Source organism: Delphinus delphis, chromosome 10, assembly GCF_949987515.2.
Source record: "Delphinus delphis chromosome 10, mDelDel1.2, whole genome shotgun sequence".
In the NCBI taxonomy this organism is placed as follows: Eukaryota; Metazoa; Chordata; class Mammalia; order Artiodactyla; family Delphinidae; genus Delphinus; species Delphinus delphis.
Window position 1 is genome coordinate 66,570,464 of NC_082692.2, and position 25,841 is coordinate 66,596,304.

Below are 25,841 nucleotides of genomic sequence, written 5' to 3' on the forward strand. Positions count from 1 at the left end.
TGCATTCATCAGAAATGCTCTTGCCCACCACTTCTAGTCCAGATAATCCTCTCCTTCAGGCTCCAACACAAATGCTCTCTCCTCTGGACCACCCATCTGACCTCTGGGTTCTCCCCACCAGACCCTAGCCCACTTCTTCCAGTAGCAATGACATTCTGTCTCATGCATTTGGAAGCCTTCCTGTCTCTGTCTTCTCTCTGGGGTCCCATGTGGGTCTAGCATACACTAAGCTCAGTAAATGTCCACCAGTAAGCCAACAGTGTATGCGTTTTCTAGAATGGAGCTGGAATTTCCCATGTGGCTCATATCGTACCTGACAGCAGCTCTCACATATTCTGGTCAGCAGGGAGAAGAAGCTACGAGGGCTTAGCCTCCCACCCGAGCCAGGCAGCAGTTCAAGTTGAGCCATAGCCACTTCTTGGGCTACAGTGCACCTGATCTCTGCACAGTGGCCACACCGAGTACAGGCCGTCCTTTCTGCAGCAGGGGCAGGCGCCAGGTTTCCTGGAGCTCTGGGCCCCGGCCAGCCCCCAGCCAGCCCCCAGCCAGCATTGGCCAGAACAGCAGCCTGATCCCCGCTCATGACCCCCCAGTCCTAGGACAGGCCATCTGGGCAGGGATTGGGACTGGTAAAGCAATCTTCTCCCTCCTGTAGTAGGCAGAATAATGGCCCCAAAGATGCCCATGTCCTAATCCCATAAACCTGTGAATTTGTTACCTTACCTGGCAAAAGGAACTTTGCATATTTAAGGATTTTGAGATGGAAAGATTATCCTGGGTTATTCAGGTGGGCTCAGTATAATCACAGGGGTCCTTATGAGAGGGAGGCAGGAGTGTCAGAGAAGGGGATGTGATGGTGGAAGCAGAGGTCAAAGCGATGCCATTGCTGGAGGAAGGACCATGAGCCACGGAATACAGATGGCCTCTAGAAGCTGGAAGAGGCAAGGGAATGGATTCTTCCCTAGAGCCTTAAGAAAGAATGCCAGCTTGCCAATATCTTGATTTTAGCCTCTTAAAACTGATTTTGGATTTCTGACTTCCAGAACTGTAAGATGATACATTTGTGTTGTTTAAAAACACTAAATTTGTGGTCATTTTGTTGTAGCAGCAATAGGATACTATTACGGATTTTGGTACCCGAAGTGAAGTGCTGCTCTAACAAATACCTAAAAATGGAAGTGGCTTTGGAATTGGAATTTGCAAATAGGCAGAGATTGAAAGATTTTGAGGTGCATGATAGATTGCTTTGAACACTTTTCCTCTGAGCAGTGAGGTGGGTGGGGATGGGGGTGGGAAACCCTTCACAACCTGGAGACCTGAGATGCCCAGGCTCCCTAGAGCTGACCCTTTCTTGGAGTGAGAGACTAGAAGACTGCCCAGGGTGGGACCCAGAGAAGCTGGCCCAGGCACTGGGAGCTGTGGGGAATGGAACTGGGATCAGGGGGAGAGAGCAAAGCTGGCCTCCATGGTCTATCTCCAGTGGTATGGGGGCCACCCAGGCCCTCAGAGGGACCTCAGAGACTGGATCCGAGCCTGGTCCTGACTCCCGTGGAGTCACGTGGCTGACCCAGCACCCCTGGAGTGTGTGATAATGAACAGGGTGTGAGGGTGAGCAGGTACTGTGCCTGAAATGAGTGCAGCAGCCCCTGACTCCAAGGTGATCCCTCCATGTAAGCCATGGAGGTTTGGCTCCTTCCAGCCCCCAGGCAGTGCCCAGCTCCTGCTACAAGCCTGTGCTGGGCTGTGTGGCTGGGCTAGAAGTGGGTCATTCCTAGGATTCTCAGCTTCATGATCCCCAGAGCTGAAGTGGCTACCTGGAACCTTCAACCCTATCCCTGATGTCAGCCATATTAGCCCAACTACAGCCTTGGGTGTGAGGACAGATCTGGGTCTCATTTGAAGCCCTGATGGTAGTTGTGAGGAGAGCAGGGGTTCCTCTTTTCATCCCTCCCTGAGAGAACTGGTTATGCACCCTGCCAAGGAACCTTGGCTACATCTTTGGCCTCATAACCAGGAATCCGATGTGTAAGAGCTTCAAATTCTGGGACCACTCCCCTTCCAAGACACTCCTGTCAATCATCCTATAGGGAAACAGTGGGGAAAAGCCAATTTTACAGTTCACAGAGTAGGAGAGGCAAGGGAAGCTTACGTCAGCCTCACTGGGAGCCCTGGACTGAGCTGGCTTCCACCTGGCCTTGGCCATGACTGAGCGGAGAGGTGAGGTGGCTCAGAGCAGCTCTGCCCAGCGGAAGGCAGGCCTTGTCTGGTCGCTCCTTCTCAGAGGCTGGGGTCTCTCTCAGAGACTTCGCCTTTCAGAGTGAGGGATTCCACTGTATTGCCCCCTGCTATGCTGGGTCTATAGCCCTCTCCTGGGGCATGCATCTAGGGGAATGGAGGGGTCAGGTCTCCCAGCCTACTGAGCCCCAGGAACAGATTATTGGGACTTGAAGCACCCACAGAGATCCTTGTGTGCAAATGAGAACATTAAGGCTCAGCAGGCCAGGGCTGGGGCTCAAACCCAGGTCTCTTCTCTGCCTCCCAGCCTCCAGCCCTTTATCAGCTGCAGACCCCCAACCTGCCTTGCTTTCCAGGTATAGTCTTGTCTGCCATTCCTGGGAATCAGTGTGAGGCCAAGCTACGTGGGCGAGTAGAGTGAACCCCGAGCTAGAGCTGCTTGGGCCTTGTTTGCCCTTAGACCTTGCAGCTGAGTGAAGTATCTGGGCAGCCCCCTGGGCCTTCCTCCTCCTCCTCCATCTCCTTGCCATCATTTCTTGAGCTCCTGCTGGGCACTAGGCCCCAAGCAGCTGCTTTACATTTATTGGTGTTAATCCTCGCACAACCCCACAGACTGGGTTTTTAATCATCTCCGTGATGAGGAAACCAAGGCTCAGCAGGGTGCAGTCACGGATCAGGTCTCACCGCTGGATTGGAAGGGAGGGTGAGGCCACCATTGGTGCCCATTTGACTGGTCAGAGACTGAGGTCAGCATAGCTAGGTCCTGGGCTGCCCCCTGCAGAGCTTAGTGCAGCGGTCCACCTGGGCCTGTGGATCCTCAGAGCAGGAACAGGCGTTGCCAGGGTTGTTCCCAGCGGGCTTTCCAGAAGCCCAGTGCCTACCCTGGTGGGCCCTTCTCCTGGGGTGTGTGCAGCATAGGCTCAGGCCTCTGTCTCCCAAGCCCTACTATGTGCCAGGCCCTGGGGAGATGATACCAGTCAGAAGAGCTTGTAAAATATGGAGATTGAATGGTGCACCCTGAACCAAGTGCTTCTGGGATTATCTTATTCACTCTCAAGACATCCCATAAGGCAAAGTCAGTGAACCCTCCCATTTTACAGACGAGGAAACTAAAACTGGGAAAGGCTAAGGAACCTGCTTATATGTTGGCTGAACTGGGATTCCAGTGCAAGCATAATGACCCAGGGCCTGAGGCCTTGGTCATCACACCTGGCTTGAAGAGGGTAGGGTGCAGGACAGGGATAGAGCAGGCCCAGAGTGAGGACAGTCTGGGCAAAAGCCTGGATGCCTGAAGGCACGTGGAGAGGACTATGTTGTGGTGAGGTGGTGGTGGGTGCCTTTGGATGAGCTCTGAATGCATTTCTGGGTACCAGAGCCTAATTTAAGGGTCTCAGGGTGAGTTACAGGGTCAGGTAGGCATTGAGGATATTCTCTAGCTGCCAGGAAGAGGGGACTGGGGCAGGAGGCTGCAACTGGGCCAGGATCTAGAGGCCGCTAGGGGCTGTAGCAGTGGCATATAGCAACAGGCCTTCTGGAAGAGAACCAACTCGCATCCATTGCTGAGGGATTGGATGTAGGGTGGGGGGTGGCCAGGACCACGATAGGGCCCAGGGCTCTGACTGGAACCTGGGGGCCCTGGAGCCACCCTGAACTGGACACTGGGGTACTAGGGACAGACAGCTTGAGAGAGTGGGGTGCCCTCAGGTCATCCCATAGGCAGTGTCAGGGGCAGTGGGCAGGGGTGTCTGGAGATCCAAATGTGACCATGTGGGGACATAACCTAGAGGCAGCCCTTTAGATGGAGTTGTGAAGACCACCCTCCCAGGCCTGAGCTCTGTCAACAACAGTAACTGGGCATCTCCATGTGTAATGGTGCCCTGTGCCACACACACTTTATCATAAATCCTCTGTCTGCACATGAGGGGAGCCTTCCTTGGCCCACTAGACAGATGAAGCAACTGAGACTTAACCGGTGCAACATCACACAAGCAGGAAGTAGCCATGCTGGGCTTTGAACCCAGTCCTCTGACATCCCAGCTGGAAGGGGAGTGAGCAGGCCACAGAGGCCAGCTGCAGCCTGGGGCCCGGATACCCAGCTGGGGTGCCCCCAGGGCTGACATGGGCTTCCAGGGCAAAGAGGAAAGTGGTGAGTCAAACAGAAAGCACCAGATGTGGAGTGAGCTTCCTTCCCTCCCAGCTGCCCCTGGTGCCAAACTTTCAAACCCCACAGCAGAGGAGCGCATGGGGGAGGGGAGGGCAGTGAAAGTGGCTGCTGCTGAAAGGAGGCTCTGATGTACTCCGGATGTGGGGTGGGACTGACAGACACCCAGACTCTGGTTCCCTGCTGACAGGTGGGTGAGGAAAGTGAGTCCCCTCGCAGCATAAGGAAGTGTAAAGCCTGCCATATCAGGCGGAACGTTTCAGGTCCCCAGGCCTGGGAGGTTCTGGGAGAGGGTGCAGGTGGATATGCCTAAAACCCTCTTGAAGGCATTCCCACAGCTCAAGAACTGACCAGGGCTCCCCACTCTCTCTGTTTGCACAGAAATCCTCTGTCTCTTGTCATTCTGCCCAGCCCTCCTGCCCAGAGCCCTAGAGCTGTAGAGTTCTTTCAAACCAAGTTTCACGTGGAACTCAACTATGTAGTTTTTAAAAGATAAAAGCATCATTTTAAACATAAATGTATTTTATAAGTTCAAATTCTCAACACTTTCTTAGCATTAAGTCCATCAAGGTGAACAGCGATGAGCACTGACGTTTGAACTGGGGGCTAGGATGGGAGTTGCAGTCTTATGTTAGCCTCAGCGTTCAGTGTCTTTTCAGTGTTTGGTTTTGGTGGCACAGGACCAAATGACCCCACCAAGTGATTCTCACAGATAAGTGGTTACAAATGGTAGCATGTTTCTGAAGGGCCCCTTGCAGTCTCTTTCATTTGCAGGGACAGCAGGAGAAGGCTCATGTCCAGCTCAGCCCAAACCTGGGTCTCTGGACACATGGGTAGGATTCTAACGTATCATAGTTTGGTGTTGTGCACATTTGAGTGTGTGTGTGCTTTTTAAAACTGGGCTTTTTCCAATAATTAAAAATATGAACGAAAGAGGGAAAGAGAGGGGGGAAAAAAAGGAAAGGAGGACGGGAAGGGAGGGCAAGGAGAAAGAAGGAACTCACGTGGGGCATCTGAGGATGCCTTCACTCAGGTTCTTGGTGAGGGCAGCCTCTGTCTCTCCTGGGAAGCCCACCCTGACTGCTCCACCCCTGCCTGTCCAGGAGGTTCCAGTGCCTCCTCTCATTCAGCATCTGTCTCAGCAAGTGAATCTGGGCCACATACTTCTGAAAAGTCTCAGGAGTCCACGACTCCCTCCTGGCTCTGGTGTGGACTTTCCACTCAGTCCCTGGTTCTGGGGCAGGGAAGAATGTCCCAAGGAGGGGACAGGGACTAGGGGCTTCCCCAGGCCCTATGTGGGATCTCCAGGGGTGGGAGGACTGGGGAACCCAGTGGCCCTGAGAGCCTGGGGTTTCTGTACCTTCATTTCTGGGAACTTGCTATACTTTAGGAAGAGAGAAATGAGAAGCAAAACCCTAGGGCCCCAGCACCACCAACCCTCCTTCCTGTCTTCCTTCCGCTGAGTCATAGCCAAGAGCCCAGCACCTCTGCCTCCTTTGGGGCCATCTGGGTGGGGTGGAATTCAGAGTCGTGTGAGGACACAGCATCTGGACAAGTCCTCTTTTCCTGCCAGTATCTGTGAGGGACCCAGACTTGCTGAGGCCTGAAGCTACCTCCCAAGTTCAGAGAATGGGTGACTGAGGTCCTTAGTGTCCTGTATCTCCCCCATCCCCAGCCCCACTGTTCACCTGCAAGCACTGAGCACCAACTGTAAGCCAGGTAGGGTGGTTCAGATGGGGCCCTGTCCTTGAGGAACTCATGGATTTGGACATGGACGACTCCTGACAGGCCCCTCATGACTGGCTGGGTCCTTAGGCTTGCTCTGGTCTGCAGTAGGGAGGCAGGCCACATCACACATGCCCATCATAGAGACCTGCACACCCCTACACAGGTACCCATAGATATGTGCATGTGCACAGGTGTGGGACTTGAGCATGTGGGTCCATGTCCATGATCACAGGTGTGTCCACGCAGGGCTTCCATTGGATGGGGGAGCTCCAGGCTCTGGGAACCAGTTCAGGACCTTGTGTGTGTGGCCTCTGTGAGAGGCCCCAGGTTGCTGAGGGCCGAGGTTGCCTTCCATACTTGGAGAAGGGGCGAATGAGGTTCTTATGAGGTATCACCCTGTCTTGGAGGCCCAGCTACTGTCTCTGAGTTATGGGAGCCCATGGGAGCTTGAGTACTGTGCCCCCATTTCATGGAAAAGAAAGCTGAAGCCCAGAGAGGGCCCATGACTTGCCCAGGGTAACACAGCAAGTTAGGGGAGATCTGGGAGGGGAATGGGCCAGACCTGGGCACCTGTCCACATCCTTGACCTTTCTGGCCTGGCATTTGGGGCTTGGCAATCCCTGATGACCACACTGCATCAAACTCTGGGTTGATTCTCCCAGAAAACCCACCTAGGGACCAACCACAGGGTCCTCCCAAGCCTTGCCATTCCTAGGAATTTCCCCCACACTACACCTTTGCTTGGGCTGTCCTAGCTGCCTGGAATGCCCTCTCTCTCTCAATCAATCTCTGTCTATCTCTCTCTGATTCTGGAAATAAAATCCAAACTTCCAAATTCTGTTTAAATGGTTTCTATACCTTCTTTGACCCCCTGGAACTTTCCCCTGCCTCTAGCCTCCCTCAGCCTCTGTCCCCCTCACTCCCACCCATTTTGCACCCACCTACTAAACATAAAATTGACCCCTAGAGCCCTAGGCTGGGTGTGAAGGGTCCTTTGAGGCTGAGACAGTGAAAGCCACACTCAGGCCAGCCCAGCCCTCCAGACTTTGCCAGGCACTGGGGTGGGCCCTGGAGCTAGGAGAGGAAACCGCACCTCTGCTAGGCCTCACCATCTGCCCCCAACTCTGCTCCTTCCCTGAAGGCCCAGAAGCCTAGAGCACTGTACTCTAGGCAAGATTGATCCCTCGGAGTTTACCATTCCAGCTTTTGTTTATTCCTCCACACCCTGAGTACCCCTCAACTGGGGGCTAGGCCTGTGTTTGGTGGGGTGGAGGGTGGGGGTTGAACAAAGAGTAGAGAAGCTTCAGATTTGTTGGGTGCCGCCCTTTCATTAAATGGCCCTGGACAGAGCTGTCTGCTCCTTTCCAGAGCTCTTCCCTTCCACTTGGTCTCAGGAGGTGGGCAGGGAGTCTGCCTTTGCCCCATGAGGCAGTGAGCCCCATCACTGCCTGGCTATCCCCTCACTCCCCTACACCCCTAACTGGGAGCCTAAGATTAATTGTCAGGCCTACCCTTGGTGCTAGAGTATGAAGGAAAAATTGACAGACACTGCCCATAAGGAGTTCACAGCCTAGTGGAGGACAGAGGCAAGTAAACAGGTCCTTATCCTTGGCCCATGTGGCATGCATTTGATCACTGTCTGCTCGGCACTGTGCCAGGCACTGGCCGTGGGCAGTATTCAGATAAGGCCCCGCTTGCATGGGGCATATCCCTTCCCACTCAGGTTTCCACACAGCAGTTACAGTGCTCAGCTTGAGGCTTTCTCTATGGCAAAGGCCAGCTTGGTAGGTGAAATAGGCAGGGAGTTCACCCCCTGGAGCAGCCCTAAGCCAGTGAATAGTGGGAGTTGGTGGATACACATCCCAGCTTCCTTACCTCTCGGGTAGGACAACCCTGATGTGCGTTCTACACTATCTCTCAACCGAGGACTGACCTCAGTTGCCCACAGAGAGAGCACACTCATTAACACACCTGCTTCGGCTTCCTTTCCTTCCCTGTCTCACTTCCCCTGTCCTCTATGTCAGGAACTGGGAAGGCTCTGAGATTTCACCCAACTCACAAGCTAACAAGTTGTCATATTCCCGAGGATGTTGGCAGAAGACACAGATTCCTGCTTGAGAAACAAAGGTCAGTTTACTTTCCACAGTAACAGTAGACAGAGTATCAGCATTTTCTTGTACCACTTCCCTGAACCCCAATTCCTGCAGAGTGACCCAATAAGGGCCAGATGATGCCTGTGCATGCAGTGGGTTGACAGGAGAGGAACCCTGAGATCAGGGAACCCAAATCTTTTATAATAGACTATAAACAAACCTGCCCACCCTTCACTCCAGAGGCAGATATTATCTTTATTATACTGGACAATAAATCTGCCTTTTTCCCTGGAGGGAGACGCTATCTCTATCTTCTAAGGCTGTTCACTGGAATAATCACCCTTGAAAGTATTGTTTGGAACAAGGGCAGTCAGTGCCTCTACCAGCAAGTGTACAGAAATGGGAGACAACCAGGAAAAATTGCCTCCCTATCCTCTACTGGTGCTTCTTGACATCACCTCTGAAACAAGCTGTTTGTGTTTGGATCCTTGTCCCTGAGCCTGCCTCTGGGGGAAACCCTCCAAGACTGGGAAGATGACACTAAATGGGCAGTAATGGATTTCTGGTGTGGCTCTCATTTCTCCAGACCTGTCCTGCAAGTAATGCAGGGGAGCCACATGAAGGAAGAAGTTTCCTTACCCAGAATCGATACTGTTGTGACTCTTAGGGAGGTGCTCTAAGACTCTTAGGGTGTCATTTTTTCGTGTTTAAATATTTAGTCCATCTAGAATTATTGAGATTTCCCTGTGTGAGGTAGACATTGGACTTCATTTTTTTCCCAAATCAATATCAATTATTGGATTGATATTGGATCAATATCATTTATTGGAAATTGTGCCTGGTCTGTCACCACTCTCTTCTAAGCTGCTTGGAGGCTGTTACTTAGACTGTATCACAAGCACACAAATGATCAATTCACAATAAATGGACTAAAGAACACATGGGCATCACCATCACTGGGGATTTGACACTCAGCGGTGGCACAATGTGAGACAAACCCAACACCCACTCGTGATGACACCATTCAGACCCCAAGGAAATGGAGGGAGGCTGTGAACCAGCCTTAGAGTTCACAGGGGATTTGAACACGAATTGGGAAGGTTTCTTTCTATAAAAATATTTAACAGTTAATAAAAATTTCAAAAAGTTGAATAAAATTTTAGTTTAAATCTTTTTGACTTAAATTTTTATATCAGTTCATTATAACTTATAGTTTGTATTTTGCCTTTTAATTTTACTAATTTTGATTATTTAAAAAATAACTTTTTGGAATGTATTTTAAATACTTCCAATTTCTAATATTTTAAATTTAATTCATATTTTTGTGCTCTTTGAATATAATATATTATTTTAGTCTTTTAAATCATTATTGCCAATAGAATAGTAATTATGTGAAAATCTTGACTATAACAACATAATCAATAGTTTTACTGGAATTAAAGCAAGAACAGTGAATGTTACAGAATAAGTATGTAATACCTTATGAATTAGGCATGTCTTTATCTTCTTACTCACTTGGTATCAGTGAACACCTGAACATAAGCAATAATCATTAAATTGAATCATCTTTGATATCTGACTTTCTGATATTTTTATGACTTTCAGACATACAAAACCCACAGATTTACAGATTTTTTATTGTTATGAAAGTTTACTTGTTGAGTAGGAGGATAGCACGTGTTTTATTAGCAGTTTGTAGCTTGACTTATGATTTTAAATATTTAGATTCTGTAGTGTGGGCCTCCATTTGTCCTTTTGCCCGGAGCACTGCAAATGTCAGGGCCTGTGCTCCAGTGGGAAGAGCAGATGTGTCCATAGTTCTTCCTGTTGCAATAAGGGCCAAAGAAAGAGTGCTTCTGGGGCTCTTGTCTACTTGGGCCTATGGTCAAGGGGGAGCCAGAGGGGTGGATTGGGACCAGGGAGGAGACCCCAAGGAGAAAAATCACCAAACATATTTACTCCTCACCATGATTCTGTAAGGTAAGAAGTCATGACTGGCTCAAGTCATGCAGAGTGCCTGGCTCTGGAGCCACCTATATAGAGCAGGGCACCAGTGTCCTCTGCAAACCCACTATGTGCCACCTAGCAGCTCTTCCCACTCAGGTCGGGTGGTTCCAGGTCCAGTCCTCCCATGGTATCTTCCCAGTCAAGGCCAGCCTGACCTGGGTGCAGGCGCTAGGGCTGCTAAGTGGTGGAGAATGCAGCACTACACTGCCAGCTGCCTCAGGTAGCCCCAGAGAACCAGCACTCCAAAGCGCAAGCGTAATGGTGAACTATGTCCCTAGGGTGCCCCACCATCTTCCTGCAGGGGTCAAAGGGCCTCTCTGTCACAACCCTGCCTCACAGCCCCCGCCTGGGCACTGAGTCTCAGTCCTTCTCAACCCCAGGACTGGCCTCTGGAGGATGGGCTGGGGGCCCCATCTCTGTGACATGTCGGGGGGGGGTGGGTAGCAGGCTTGGAGCTGTGCTCAGTGAGAGCCAAGGAGTGACCTGAGGGCATGAGGGGAGAGGCAAATCCCTGCCCACACCTCTGTCCAGCCTTAGCCAGAGAGCGTTCTCCATTCTTCTGAGGGCAAACAGGTCCTGAGTGGTTAAAAGACTGCCCCAAGGTCACCCAGCTAGAGAGGGAGGCCCTTACTTCCCCTCTGTGCCTGTCTAGACATGCCCCCCAGCACCCCTTCAAGACCCCTGCTGTCCCCAGGACCCTGTGATGGGAACACTCATGGCTACTCCCTCAAAGTGTGACTAGGTCCCAATCCAGTCCCAGAACCAGGTCACAACCTGCACAGCCGTCCTGGGGGCCCTGCAGCTTCTCCTCTTCATCCTCTAAGTAGGGAAACTGAGTCTCCACAGGCCAGATGTGTGCTCAAGACTGCACAGCTGGGCACTGGTGCTAGGACCATACCAGGTGGCCTGATGCTGAGGCTGGGACCTGTACCCCAGCTGTGGGACAGGGATCTGAGGGGAAAGACCCTCTAGGAAAAGACTGGCCTGAAGGAGAGACAGAAGTCCTGGCCAGAGGTTTCCCATTCATCAGCAAGGGACTCAGTGAGCAGGGCCTGCCACTGCTGATCCCACCTTGCTCACCCTCCTCCTTCCCCTTAGCCTTCGTAGCCCTCACTGCTCACCAGCCTGGGCAGTACACTTGCACCTAACATCCCACTTTCACCTGTGCCCCCTCACCCGCCTATTGCCCCTCCTCCCAGGCACGCACGCCCGCTTTTTCCCTATTGTTTCTGGTTGTCCACTCGGTGCCTATCCCTGGGCTGGATGCTGGGTACCGCAGAGGTTGTGCCAGACCTGAGCCTGTCCTGGCAGAGCCCTTAGAGGGACCCTGCAGACTCAGTGCTGAGAGAGGGGAGTCTAAGGAGGCACCCACAGTCAGGGAGGGCTTCCTGGAGGCAAGGATCCCAGCTGTGGCCTCAGCACCCCCTCCCCCTCACCTAGGTCACTGCCCCTCCTGTGAGCCTCTCTCTGTGGAGTGGCCAGCGGGTTCCAGGAAGCGTCCCCTCGCTCTGCAGTGCCGATTCCAAGAACTGCGGCTCCTGGCAGCACTTGCTCAGGATCCTTTCCTAGAACATAGGCCTCGCCCCACCCAGGCTGCTGGGGTCTCATTGGGCAGCTGGCAAAGGGAATGAAGGAGGGAGTGCCCTGGGCGGGGCCCTCTGTAGAGTCCGGACGCTGGGAGGTGGGCCTAGGCTGTCAGCCTGGAGAGGGTGGCCACACTAGGGTCGGGGGACAGGAGGTCAATGTGTGTGAAGGCACTTTGACTCCCAGTCAGCTAGGGGGTGGGGTAGGCCCAGTGAGTTCAGCTCACAGCCTCCCTGCACACACAGGAGGCTCATCCCTTGGACCCAGAACTTGGGCTCAGCTTGCTACACTCCATCCTCGATCCCCCGACCCCCGTCCCAGGGTCCCATCTCATAGGCAAATGGCACAAGCCTTACTCTGGCCTCAGAGCAGGCCTTCATCAGATAACCTCCAGAGGTATAGGCCAGGGGACAGGAGTGGCAGGTTCTGAGCAGTGAAGGGGGGATGGGACAGTTGGTCCTTGGAAGGACATGACACCTGTATTATTAATCTTATAATTTCACCTTGCCTGATTATGGTGGAGGAAGTCACCCCATCCAACACCCTCAGCAAGGTGGGTGGGGGTTGGGGGTGACAGGCCCTGATTCATGGGCAAGGACAGGGCCTAACTTCCTTCAAGGTCACTGGGCCTCCCACTCTGGGGCGTGTCCTCCACCCCTACCACCTCTGAGCTGGCACCAGGCCTGCCCGCCCGTCTGGGACCTGCCAGATCATGTTGAGCAACCAGTTCCTGAGAAGCGTTGAAGGCTGTTTGGTTTAAAATTAACTCCCCGCTACCCCTCCCCTGCCTGCAGGCCTCCTCCGAGTTCTTGGAAGAGGCGCTCTGCTCTTTCTTCCTGGGAAGAGGCCTCTAGCCACAGCTGCTGCGATTCCAGCAAAAACACCTCACCCAGGGTGGGGGTGGGGGGTGCCCATTCCAGGCCTTTTCTGCCCTCTAGTTCTCTGCCCTCTGTGAGGCCCAGGGATACTCCTGGAGCCTAGCATGCCCCAGTTCATCCACTGAGACCCAGAGGAGAAAGGGGGTGACTGTCCGGGTGCTAAGAGCAGGTGCTACTGCCCCAAAGCCCACAGCTCCGCATTCAGGCACCTGCTGGCTCTGAAGAGAAAAAGGGCTATAGAGACCCAGTCTGAGCACCTCTGGGGTAGAGAGAGTATGAGCTGATCGCACTGACAGCAAACCCAGGACTTTGGTCTACTTTAAGACATGTATGGCTCAGAGAGATAAAGCAATCTGCCCAGGGTCACCCAGCTTTGCCTGCCTAAGCTCAGCCTGCCCACTAGATGCCAGGCTGACAACACTGACCTTGCAAGGATGCCCAGAGGCCAGACCCCGCAGGCACTCACACTGGCATTAGAGCTCTCTTTTTCTCTTACCCACACTCCTCTAACTGCTCCGGAAACCCATCTCCTTCTGGATAAGCCTGCATTTTCTAGTGTTTCCTTGGGCTCCATGTTTCTATGGTTTTGGAGAAAAGGTTTCCTGAGAACCTGCTCTCCTAACAACTCCTCCTACCATGGCCATCTACCCAAAGGAGCTGAGAAATACAAAGGAATGTTGGCCAAGTGGAAAGGTCAACACACACACACACACACACACACACACACACACACATTGATGTTGCTCAGAAGTAGGGCTGGTGGGGGTGGGGAGGGGAGAAGTGCTTCTTAGGAGAAGGCTGAGAGGCGAGAAGCACTTTTAAAAACAAAGCTTTGGTCCAACCCAAACTATGAGTGAAGTCCTCACCTCTGATGGAGGAGGAGCCCGGCTCTGGTGACAGGAAGGGCCCAGTCTGGCTCATCGGCGCTGGGTGTGGGGAGTCCCTGGAACAGGGCTGTGCCTGGGGAGCATTTGCTGGGTGCCACTCCCCTTCCAGCCACACCATCAGAGTGTGGATCTCCCTAGTGGGGACTGTGCAGTGAAACAGTCCTAGAGGACTGCCTGGAGGAGTTGTGGCCATCCCAACTTCCCTCAGCCCTCAGAGGCCACTTCTTGCACTCTGGGCCCTGCCTGCTTCAACCAGGCCTGAGTCATGGAAGCAACTGCCTTTCCATTGAGCATAAAGCTTTGGCCACACAAAAAGGCTCCTCCTGCTTTGGGCCTGCCACATCTCCTGCTCAGAGATGAGCATCAGCTTCTAGTCACCCCGTATTCCCCCAAAACTAGGCATAGCCACTCTCCAACCACCCTGTGGCAGGGCACTTCCACTATCTCTGTTAGACAGATGGGGAAACTGGGATTTCCCTGGCAGTCCAGTGGTTAAGACTCTGCGCTTCCAATGCAGGGGACGTGGGTTCGATCCCTGGTCAGGGAACTAAGATACCACATGCCATGCGGAGTGGACAAAAAAAAAGAAAACAAAAAAAAGAGCTCTTGGCTGTTTGTGCTCCAAGGAGGAGCTGTGGAGGAGGCAGCTGCTTGGCTGGGGAAAGAGGGAGCCAGAGCCCACCTCACCTGTGACTCAGCAAAAAAAAGACATGGGGAAACTGAGGCTCCAAGAAGCTAAACCATTCGCTTAAGATCCTACAGTGATTTGGGAGGCTCTGAAATTTGAACTCTGCCTGAGTTCTTTCCACTTGGCTAATTTGCCTCTTCAAAGACATCCCCAGGAGACTTTCAGGGGAAGCATGGTGTGTATGTGTGAGAGAGAGAGAAATTTAGTCAAAGAATGGCTGTTTTGAATTTGTTATGGAAAGTATGTTTTCTCCTCCCCAGGCTGAAGAGACCTGGGAAAACTCAGGCTCCAGGGAGATTCCCTAGGATGCAGTGGGTGCCCAACACAGGCATGAATAAATGCAGGAGAAGCTAAGGAAGACTTCTCAGAAAAGGAGCATTTGAGTTGGACTTTGAAGGGTGAGTAAGAGTTTGCCCTGGCACAACTGAGGAAGAGGACATTCCAGGATGAATGATATCCTGGTATGTGGAGGGCTGTTTGGAGGGAAGCAGAATGAAATGGCTTGTTGGCAGTTTGGGAATCCATGTCTTGGAGCCTGGGGTAAGGCACAAGCAAGATATGAGGGGAGCCTGTGAATATCACTAAATGAGGAAGGCAGGACAAGTTTGGGTTTGCAAGCCCCTCACTCTGGAGATGGTGGTAGGGCTGAGGGAGCCAGTGAGGAGGCCATCAGGATGGTCCATTCAGGTTGGTGAGTGATGGTAAGGCTAGATCTGGGCAAGGCAGCCATGGGGAGCAGCAGGAGAGCAGCTTGAGAAGGACCAGGGGCAAGGTAGACGGACGTGGAGATCAACAGGTGGGGGGTGCATGTGGGGGTTGTGGAGGCATGATGGGGGGAGAGTGGAGGCATGTCTAGGGGACAGTGAAGAGTCCAGGTCTGGACAGGGGGAGTCTGGAGGGCCTTGAACCAGGCTGTCCATGTTCCTAGTCAGAAGGCAGCAGACTCAAGTTCAAGAGTTCTAGGGTGAGGGGGACAGGCCCTGACCTGGGATTCAAAGCCCTGGGCTCCAGCCCTGTATGGCCACTTCCTCTTTGGGTGACTGTGGACAAGCTAGCCTGACTCTCTGGGTCTCAGGCTTGCAGCTTTGAAATGGGACAGACCCAGAGGTGCCACCCAGCTCACCTCCCTCACCTGTGACTCACCTCTGAGGGCATAGACCACCGAGGGCGTGGAAAGTAACAGGCCTGAGGGAGACCCATCCTCCAGGTGTGGACAAGGGTAGCAGATGGCCTAGTCTCTACTGGAGCTGCAAGGGAAGTTGCTAGAAGGTTAGGCTGGTCTAGCCTCCACCAGCCCATGCAGAGACCAGACAAAGGGTCTATTCACCACGACTGGAACCCAAGGCCTTGGTTGGCAAATGATGCCTGAAGGTGGAGGGCTGGGCTGGCAGGGCAGCATCAAAGCTGGTGGAGTGAGAGGCTGCTTATAGCTCCAGGGAGTTCCAGCCAGCTCCCCTGTAGCTCCCATGGGGACCTCAGGGGACATCAACACCTGTTCGGGGACTTCCCTGGTGGTCCAGTGGTAGAGAATTCGCCTTCCAATGCATGGGATGCGGGTTTGATCCCTGGTGGGGGAACTAAGATCCCACGTGCCATGGGGCAACTAAGCCCACATGCCACAACTACTGAGCCTGTGCGCCTCAACTAGAGAGCCCACGTGCCGCAACTACACAGCCCACGCACTCTGGAGCCTGCACGCCACAAATACACAGCCCATGTGCCCTGGAGCCTGCGCGCCACAACTAGAGAGAAGCCTGTGAGCTGCAACGAAGAGCCCGCATGCCGCAATGATGATCCCACATGCTGCAATTAAGACCCGACGCAGCCTAAAAAAAAAAAACCCTGCCCTGCCCACCTCTCAAATGGGATTAAAACAAGGGACAAGGAATAGTTACAGTGACAGCTGCAGCAGCTGCCATGTTGAACCCTCAGGCTCTCCTCAGTATCAACTTATAAATCCTCCTGGGCCCCCCATGTCCCCTCTGAGAGACCTGCTGTCACTCTCCCCATTTCATAGCTAAGGAATCTTATGAGGTTCAGTGAGGTTGAGGGAAACAGCCCCCCCCAAACCAAGTGTACAGCACGTAATCCAGACTGGAGGGGAGGTGGGGGTAAAACTAGGGTTGGAGGGAAATGCTAGCCAGGAGTAAACCTCCAGGGACCTCCTGTCTTAAGTATCAGATGTGGGAGCCCCAGCCTGCTGCCCCAGAGTGACCATTGGAATGGCCCCTTGGGTGGTGGCTGTGCAGCCTGCCTAAGCTGGGGAGGGGGCCCATACCCTGCAGTTGGCGTGGGGAGGACACCTTCACCAGGAGAGGCTGTTGAATTTCTGGCAAAGCTCCAACCTGCTTTATATTAAAACTGGTCTAACAGGTTGGTATGAAAGGTCTGCCCAGGCCTGTGCAGGCTCCACTTCTCCTGAAGAAAGAGGGCCTTTGTGAGGTCCCAGAATCCTCTTGCCTTCTTGATTAGGACTTATTTCAGGCTCTTGGCTCCTCTGTTTCACTGTGGAGCTGTGCTGGGTGGGAGGGTTCCCATCTGAGAGTGGAGCCAGCCTGGCCATGTCCCCAGACCTGTTCAGACCCATGTTTGCCCTTGATCCAGCAAGATTTGCTCAGTTGGCAGATTAGAAGCTGGGCCCAGGTGCAGAGACCCCGATGGTTCAGGGCGTGTTAGGACATTCGGTGATCACGGGTGAAGCCTCCCAGCAAGACCTCTCATTGACTGACAAGAGAAACCTGAATGGCCTAGTGGCATCTCTGTCCCAGAATTTTTCCAGAGGGGCGTCATGAGTCCGAGGATGGACACCACGTAGGATCAATCTGCAAACCCACTTCCCCGTGGCCTGACAGAATCCTCTAGGGCAGTCCCCAGCCCCCCTCCTCCAAAAAGCCTTTCTGAATTGCCTGGCCTTCTACATGTCCCCAGTGCCTTGTGAGGGCCAAGGCCTTAGCATGCCAGCCCCTGGGGGGCAGAGCAGAGCAGCAGTTTATACAAACGAGGTCTTGAGTCAGGGTTTGAACCCCGGCTCTGCCCCTCACAAGTTGTGTGACCCTGAAAAAGCCACCACCTCTCTCTGAGTCTTACCTCTTCTGCTGTAAATGGGGACAACCTCTGCTGGTGTGCAAGGCTGCAGTGAGAACTTAATGGGGCACGAACCACACCCAGGATCACCTCGCCTCCTCTGCTCTCCACCACACCCTACTCCTCCATATCCCATACCTCTCAACCTCCTTCTGACCTCTGGCCCCCAGGCCCTTGTGGGGCCATCCCCCCCACCCCCAGCTGACAGGTTCACTCCTTAGAACTGAGCACTGGATCATAGCTTGTCCCTGCTAAACACTGAAGGGGCGCTCCACCACACCAGAGCACAATCCATGTGCACCCTCTGCCCTCTCCACCCGCCCTCTGTCTCCTCAGCCTTCCTGGGCAGCCAGCCATCTTCTGGTCACACCAGGTTTGTTCCTGCCTCAGGGCCATTGCACTGGAGCTCCTTCCACCTGGGATGTCCTTTCTCTAAGTTGTCTGCATAGCCAGTTCCTGCTCTTTGCTCGGGTGTCCAGGCTCAGTGCCACCCTGCTCCAGAGCTTTCCCCGACCCTCTCATCGGCAGCAGTGTCCCCATACCCAAAGCACTTTCTTCCCCGCCTCCTGCTTTGCTTTCATTTCACTCTCAAAACTCCTCCTGAGTGCCCATTTGTTTACTTGTTTATCTCTCGCGTACCAGCCCATGAGTCCCACAAGGATGGGGAGTGTGTCCATCTTATTCCCTGCTGTGTCCCCAGGGCCCAAATGGAGTCTGGCCCAGTTTGTGCCCAAAGAGCATGTGTGCTGGTGAAGGACTTAATTGGTAAAGGGTTACCATCAGTTATTGTTTGTATGTTGTGCAGGGTCCTGTGCGCCCTCCAGTCAGCTCCTTTCTTCCTCCTCGGTCAGTGCTGGTAGGTGTGCTCCTTTCACCAGCCCAGAGCCACCCAGGGGTGATTGCAGTGACCAGAGGATTTTCAGCATCTGTTAGGCTGGGTCTCTGACTTGGGTCTGGGGCCCGATGACATGCTCTCCACTGATCCTGTTCTAAGTAGGCGTCACTCACTCCCTTGGTAGGGAAACATGAAAATAAGATTGAAGCAGATTGGGACTTCCCTGGCGGTCCAGTGGTTAAGACTCCGTGCTTCCAAGGCAGGGGCTGTGGGTTCGATCCCTAGTTGGGGAACTAAGATCCCACATGCTGCGCAGTGCAGCCAAAAAAAAAAAGAAAAAATTGAAGCAGAAAAGTATCAGGGGTCAGAAGTACCTGGTAGGCCCTCCTCAGGCAAGAGCTGGACCCTGGCTTGGGCTGAGGCGACGGGGAATGGGATAGGACCCTTTTGGTCAGGCCAGTGGCTCCAGAGACCTTAGCAGGCAGGAACGCGAGGGGATAAAGCCAGCATCCAAGAACAACTCACCTGAAAGCTGCCCCCCTAACCCAGCTGCCCGTCCTCGCCACCTCATGTAGCAGTGCAGGGGCAGGTGGGCAGTCAGGACCCCTCAGGCTTAGCTCTGCTCTGTGCCTCACCTCCTCAGCCAGTCCCTTGTCCCCTCTGGGCCTCAGTTTCCTCATCTGTGAAATATGGGTAATATTTAGACCTACTCCCAGGGTTGTGGTGAGCATTACATGAAGTGCAAAGCCCTTGTCTGTTGCCAGCACCCAGTGGGCACCCTGAGACGTGTCCCCTCTGTGGACAACGAAGGGCTTCCTCCTGCTCCAGCACTTTCTGTCTGGGTCATGGCACCAGGTGGTGAAGAGCCTGCCTTTGGCCCTTCTGTGTCTGCTACCTACCCACTGGGTGACTCAGATCTCGGGGTGGAGCAGACAGAGGGGTCACCTCAGGTATTTTGGGAGTCATCAAGGGGCTGGGATCCAGGCTGAAACAATGAGGAACTGCAGACATCCCTGGCAGGGTTATGGTGACCTGGAGGAGGTGTTTGTTGGGCCCTGCAGCCAGCAATGGAGAAGGCACCAGGCGGGACACGTGGGCCTGGGCACCACTCCGATAAAGACAGCCCTCACCCACTTCTTGTTCACTCTCACCCAACATCAGCTCCATTCTTTCCCACAACTATCTCCGTGCCCCCAAGGTTCTGTGCCTCCATAGTTCTTGATTTATTTTTTTTGCGATACGCCGGCCTCTCATGGTTGTGGCCTCTCTCGTTGCGGAGCACAGGCTCCGGACGCGCAGGCTTAGCGGCCATGGCTCACGGGCCCAGCCGCTCCGCGGCATGTGGGATCTTCCCTGACCGGGGCACGAACCTGCGTCCCCTGCATCAGCAGGCGGACTCTCAACCACTGCACCACCAGGGAAGCCCCATAGTTCTTGATTTTTATCCTTTCCTGCCTCCTCCTCGTCATCAACATTGTCACTCCTCACACCTTCCTGCCTTCAATCTGCCGACATTTGCCTCTTCTAATCTGCAGCTTTTAATTGTCTAAGGGCTAAGAAGATAGAAAGGTTAGAACTGTTTCTAAAATAAGGGTTAAAGGCTATGAATGAGGTTCACAGGAGCATTCCTGTGAGTTACTCAAGTAAAGGTGCAGAAAATTTCAGGACATAGTGGGATTCCAGGTGCTGAAGTGCTCCAAAGGCAGACCATCAGATGATGGAGAGCGTTTTCATTTTAATTGCTTTTTCACCTACTTCTGATATGCAGGACCCTGAGTGAGAGAGTACCCAAACTCCAATCAGCCTAGACCAGAGCCCCATTAGCCCCATCCCAGGCCAGACCCTGCCAGCTTACTGGCCACTATCCACAACTCAACTGTTCCACCCCACTGCACAGAATGACCCTTCCCCAGGCCTCCTTGTGGTCAGGAATATAAGCTTCCCAGTCACGCCCTGGTGCCTTGGCATGCCCTGTACCTTCTCCTTGGAATGACTGGCCCTGACTTCTCTGATTGTTGGTCTCCTCATCTCAAAAGACGCTGCCCCCAGGAGTAGTCCACAGTCCCCATCCGCCTAGTATTCTCCACTTTCAACCTTTAATTGACATCACCTGTTTACACATCTCTCCGACCTGGTGCTCCTCTGCCACCACCCCCCACCTGACACTGGGCAGTGACCCTGCAGGCAATCCAACTGGCCTTCATCTCCTGCATCCCACCCTCCAAGGGGAAAATAGGGAATGAGTGGAGAAAGGCTTCTTGCTATCCCCTCCACTCTTTACTGGGTGCCCTAGCAGGGCCTGCTCTGCCACATAGGTCTCTGGGCCTCTGTTGACCCAGATGTAAAGTGGGGGATAATGATAGTAAGATCAAAGGGGACAAACTGTGTACAACTCAAAAGAGGCCCCACTGAGGGCTCCATAAATGAAAGGTACAATTTTATTGTCATTACAGAAAAATCAGTGAAAAAAAAATGACTACCAAACTGTGGGTTTTTTTTTTTTTTAAGAAACAATTATTTTATAAAGTCTTATCAGATATGTATTTTCTTTCCCTCTTTCATGTGCAGGCACCTTCCTGGGCAGGAAGCAGACCCAGCAGAGGTGGAGTGGCAGTCCTCAAACTACCATGCCCCTCCCTGACACGGCACCCACACTCATGCAGGGCCTGTGCCCCAGCGAGACCAGCTCTGTGCAGACAGGGCTCTGCCCTGCAAGGGGGTGAGTAGCAGGTTCTGCAAGGCGCTAACACTTTGGCTCTCTTTTCTTGTTTATTCACCCATCCTCCCAAAACAGGGCTGGAGGCAGAAGAGGGTGGACACCTTCACAGGTGGGTGGGTCAGCGCCAGGACACCCAGGACTGCCTTGGGTCCAGCAACACATCTCAGGAAGAGGCTCTCGGCCGGGAGGAACCAGAGAAGCTGAGGCAGGGCTGGGGTCTCTGGAGCACTCAGGGCTCAGGCAGAGAGGTGGGGTTGGCTCTCCAACCCAAGGAGAATAAATAAATAAATACTATATAACTGTGCCGTCCCCCAGCCTGGCCTGCTCCCGCAGAAGGGGACTGTCAGTGTCAACCTCAGTTCCTCTGGCTGCCATCCCCCCTGAGACAGAGGCTGGCTGAAAGGAGGGGGCCTGCCCCACCCTGTGGACGGAGAAACCAGGGCCGGCCAAGTCTACGCAGTTCAGGAGGCCACAGCAGGTGAGTTGGGGCCTGGGCCCAGCCCACAGGGTGAGACGAGGTCCTGCCAGTCCCCTCTTCTGTCACATGGCCCACCACAATGGAGCCACATGGGAGCTGGGGGCACTGACCTCCAAGTCGTGTGACACTCCTCCCTACCCCTCACCCCCAGCCTTGTTCCTGCAGACCCTTCCTGGTCCAGCTGCCAGATGCATGTGGCACCAGGATGACTGGAGGAGGGATAGTGGGAGCCCAAGTCCAGCTGGAGCCGGTGTCCCCTCCAGGGTCTGGCTGGGTGAGGCTAGGCGGTTGCTTGGCTGGGTCAGAGCTGGAAGGGGTACTGTCGGAGGTAGTCAGCCATGCGCCGGGGTAGTGGCAGGCAGTCCACATCGGCCACCAGACGGTTGATGACGAGGCGGCACAGGTGCTGCAGGCTTCGGGTGCTGCTTTTGCGCACAAAGGGCTGCACCAGTTTTAGGTGTACAGCAGTAGCAGGCAGTGCTGGGTCACCAGGTGCATCTTCCTTAGGGGTAGGCAGGGCTTGGGTGGTTGCAAGGTCAGGACTGTCACTTCGGGTATCTGCAGCACAGGAGGCCACATAGTGCTGCACAAGGCTGACCACATCTGGGAAGGCCAGGATGCGCGGCCTGGACAGGCAGTTGGAGTCCAGGCGGAAGCTGGAGTCGGCGTACTCAATGCGCACGTTGGTGGGGCCACGGGTGGTTTTGACCGACAATGTGAACAGGTAGCTGGGGTGGGTGCTGTCACGTACTAGGAATGTGCCCTCTGGCATCTTCTGCAGGTGTTGCCGGGCCTCACTGGCCGTAATGGAACCCCAGTACCAGCCTAGGCAAGTGGAGAGGGGGCTAAGAGACTGGTCACAGTGGAAATTAGTTGGGTGCACCAACCCAGGGCAAGGCAGGGCTCAGCCTCTCTCTTCACACCTCCCTGGGGAGTGCTGTACCCCTTCTCTCCCATCAGACTCTTCTGGCCAGAGCCATGCCTCTCAAATTAGACACAACAGGCAGAGCTAAACTTTCCCCATCAGACTTCAGGACAAGTCCTGCCTCCCTCCTCAGACTCACCAGATTCCCGAAGGTACGAGAAGGTCTTGGCTATGCACAGCAGATCTTCTTCGGGGTCCAGCACCTTGGGCTCACCCTCTGGCTGGGCTGGGGACTCCTCTGTTTCTTCCTCCAGGAAGGCGCCACCAGGTAAAGGCTGCATAGCTGGTTCGGGCAGCTCCAGGGACTCGGGCCACAGGGGCCGCTGCCCGATCTGCTCCACAGCGAGCAAAGGACAAGGTCTAGAAAGAGGTGGATGGGCGCTGAGTGGAGGCCCTGTGCTCTCCCCATTTCCAGAGATCCCCTCTGCCCCAGACTGGCTATGTGACCTCTGGCCAGTCTATCTCACTATGAGTCCTAGTTTCCCCTCTGCCCACCCACGGGCTCAATGAGACCAGTACCCCACCTCCCACTTGTCATCACAAAAGACCCCTTGATTACTTCCCCCACATATGAACCCTCTTCTGAAAGAGACTTCTCCACCCTCCTGCATTTATTAAACAGTAATTACAGTCATCCCTCAGTATCCGCGGGGGATTGGTTCTGGGAGCCCCCGTGGATATGAAAATCTGCGGATGCTGAAGTCCCTTATATGAATGGCATAGTACAGTGAATACTTTGGGCCCTCCATATCCATGGGTTTCGCATCTGCAGATACGAAGGGTCAACTGTAATCTCTCTATTTTGCACCAACCAAATACACTTCATTCTCTATAGGCATCTCTAGCTCACAGTGGCCAGTTGGTGTTCTCACCACACTGACAGGATCCAGTACAAAGAGGCTTCACAGTGGTGCCCTCCTGGCAGTGGTGGGCCAATTAAATGGCACTTGTCCTGGCTGAGCCGAGGGATTGGTCACATGCTACCTCCCCACAGATAGGAGTATCTGTCAGAGGGACCTAGGTCCACACTGGCCAGGGCTTAGGGCCTGGAATAATATCCCCAAACAGGTCAGACACCAATCCTGTTCTCTCCTCCTCCCAGCTGAGGGTATAGGATAGACAGTGGCCTCTAAAGGCACTGACAAGTCCCACCTCCCATAAATATGAGCTCCCACCAAAGGGCAGGGTACTCATCCCACATTCCAGATCCTACCCTGACGAGCCTGCCCTACGAGGCACTATGATCTTATGCAAACACTGTTCTTCACTAGACGTCAGTTTCCCCTCCTCCTCAATGAGGGGTCCTACTAGCCCAGACACTGAGGGGTTCGGTCACACCATATTTTCAGATGGCTAGAGTTGGGTTGCTGAACTGGCCCCAATCTGAGCAGTAGCTTCCCTTTAGGGGAAGCCCACCCAGCATGGTGATCCTGGGGCTTCCTGGGATTGAGGGGCATGGCCCTGGTTCCCAAGGAAGAGACTGCTGGTCCTCTCCCACTCATCACAAAATAAATCCTTGGGTCTTGGGTCTGGTTCTCCGCTGGCCTCAAGACACCAAATAATGAAACCCTGGGCCCTCCCCTAAAGGAGAACTCATAACCCAAAGTCATAAAAGCAAAGAATGTTAGGGGGAAGTCAGGGTCTGCCTGTTCCTGAGCTGAGTCTGCCAGGCTAAAGGAAGGAGTAGCGGGGAAGGCACCGCAGGCTGAGATGATGGTATGGGTAAACACTGACAGGTACTGCTTACGAGGCAGGAAGAGGTGGGCAGGAACTGGCAGCAGGAGTCAGGCAGAGGAACCAGATCTGACAGTGTAAGTTATACAGTGTAGGTTATAGGTGACTCTTAGAAGATTTTAACAAATCAGGGGCCCGTGACCACTCAAGAGAAGGGGCCATAAGACCCTAGCATACCACAGCCTGCTAATACTTTTCCACCCCTACCCTGGCTGTACTACGGGAGCTCAGGAATCCCTGTTGGGGAGCTAGAGGCTGAGTTTCAAGGAACTGGTTGATGGCCTGCCTGCTGGAACCCAGAGCTCAGCTCAGGCCCAGGAGCCTTCTAGGAGTATGGGAGGTGTCATTGTCGTGGCGGTGGCTGTTATGTTCCAGGTGTGGGTGGCCAGTATGTGTGTGTGCCTGCTGTGGAGCCCAGCCTGTGAGTTCTGCCTGGGCACATAAGCCAATGAGGCAAACTCAGCCCTAAACGGGGATCCCTCAGCAAAGCTGACAACCCATACCTACAATTGGGAATCCCTGCACCCTACTTCAGGAGGGCACCAGCTGGTCTGTGGCTGTGTGTGTGTGTAGGTCTTAAAAATCTTGCTTTCCCTGCTGTGGAGCACCCATTCACATCTTCTTTCATTCTCCCTGGAACCTTCTGAGCTCCTGTCAGATCAGTTTGGAGAGCATCAGACCCTTGGTTGAAGGGGATCCTGAGGCTCTGGCCAGAAGGAATGTGCCAAGAATGCTCAGCTGAGGCCAAGACTCTGTCTTATCAGTCCCCACCCCACCCCCACATTTTGGGAAACTTGGAGAAGGGAGGCAGGAGCCAAGGTCCTTCTCACATTGGGATCCCATTTTGGGCTGAGGGCTGAGGACATTGTGGGGGTACCTCAGGCAGGACTGGGCCAAACCTAGGCTCTCCCAACAGCTGCTTGTTCAGCAGGTGCCAACCAGGGGAGAGGCAAGGATCTCAGGCTGGCTTCCCAAGAACAGCCTAATTGCTAGCCGAGGCAGGAGAGTGGATGACAGGACAGAGAAGGGCAGGGGCTGGCCCAAGGTCACAGTAGACTGTTGGGCCGTCAGGCTAGGATAGAGCGCTCCGGGCCCAGACGGCTGGGCAGGTGAGCCACGCCTTGGAGGACGCGCTGCCTGAGGCGTCTACGTTCTCCCACGCTTAGCCCACCCTGTTTCTCCTGTCGCCAGCCAACCCCCAGTTTCCCTACCCACAGTGCCAGTAGAGGTGGTGACGATGTTGTCACCCTTCCCTGTTGTCTCTCTCGAGGTCTTTCCGCGCTCGATCATTTCCGACCGGTCAAGCCCTCTTAATGCTCGGCAGCTAGCACGAGGCCAGTACTCTGCCGCGTGCCGGCGCAGAGCTGGGCGGGGGCGGAGAGCCGCGCTTACCCCTGAACGCAGAGGACCATGTCACGTCAGCGGCAGCGGCTGCTCCGGAGCTGGGGCTCGGCCTGACGGCGGCTGCTGGAGGGAGCCAGTGGGCGCGGGTCGCGCTCGCAAGGCAGGCTCCTGGGGCGCACGAGCGGCGGGTCGGGACTGAGAGGTGGCGGCGCGGGCCGGCCGGGAGGGCGCGTGGGGCGGGCCGGGAGGGCGGGGCGAGCAGCCTAATCTTTTGTCCTCTGTGTCCCAGCCCTTCCCGGAAGCGACGTCTTCCTAGAACCGCCGGCTGTGCGGCCGGGCGGGGAGGGGTGCAGGCGAGGGAGTCGGTTCCCTGGTCTGCGGCCGAGGGCCGCTAAAGGAAACACCTTTGACAGATTTCCAAGAACTTTCCAGGAAAGTGGGGCGGGGCTCCGCGTGCCGAC

The 25,841-nt window shown here is 54.2% G+C and overlaps 3 protein-coding genes across 6 annotated transcripts in view; 2 read left to right on the plus strand and 1 right to left on the minus strand.

Moving 5' to 3' along the window:
* HEMK1 (HemK methyltransferase family member 1) overlaps nt 1-20,867 on the plus strand; it is a 34,417-nt gene extending 13,550 nt beyond the window's left edge. For 2 of the 3 annotated variants that reach the window (XR_011246644.1, XR_009520874.1), the window contains exons 11-13: nt 8,149-8,251; nt 14,522-14,659; nt 20,749-20,867. Coding sequence is in view for 1 of the 3 variants with exons in the window: in XM_060022578.1 (XP_059878561.1) it covers nt 8,149-8,242 (94 nt within the window). In the remaining 2 variants the exon portion in view is untranslated. Of the gene's footprint in view, nt 1-8,148; nt 8,252-8,536; nt 9,943-14,521; nt 14,660-20,748 lie in introns of those variants that run through there. The other variant, XM_060022578.1, reaches the window with a different exon arrangement.
* Nucleotides 20,609-25,841, plus strand: part of MAPKAPK3 (MAPK activated protein kinase 3) — a 38,805-nt gene continuing 33,572 nt past the window's right edge. Inside the window, exons 1-2 of one of the 2 annotated variants that reach the window (XM_060022574.1) lie at nt 20,609-20,899; nt 21,215-21,377. In XM_060022574.1, the coding sequence (XP_059878557.1) occupies nt 20,653-20,899; nt 21,215-21,377 (410 nt within the window). In that variant the 5' untranslated portion in view covers nt 20,609-20,652. The remainder of the gene's footprint in view (nt 20,900-21,214; nt 21,378-25,841) is intronic. The other variant, XM_060022575.1, reaches the window with a different exon arrangement.
* CISH (cytokine inducible SH2 containing protein) lies at nt 20,857-25,577 on the minus strand. Its single transcript, XM_060022585.1, has 3 exons — nt 25,429-25,577; nt 22,442-22,662; nt 20,857-22,202 (listed from the first exon to the last, which is right to left on the minus strand). Exons 1-3 carry the CDS (start codon nt 25,446-25,448, stop codon nt 21,679-21,681), a joined length of 765 nt encoding a protein of 254 aa, XP_059878568.1. The 5' UTR covers nt 25,449-25,577; the 3' UTR covers nt 20,857-21,678.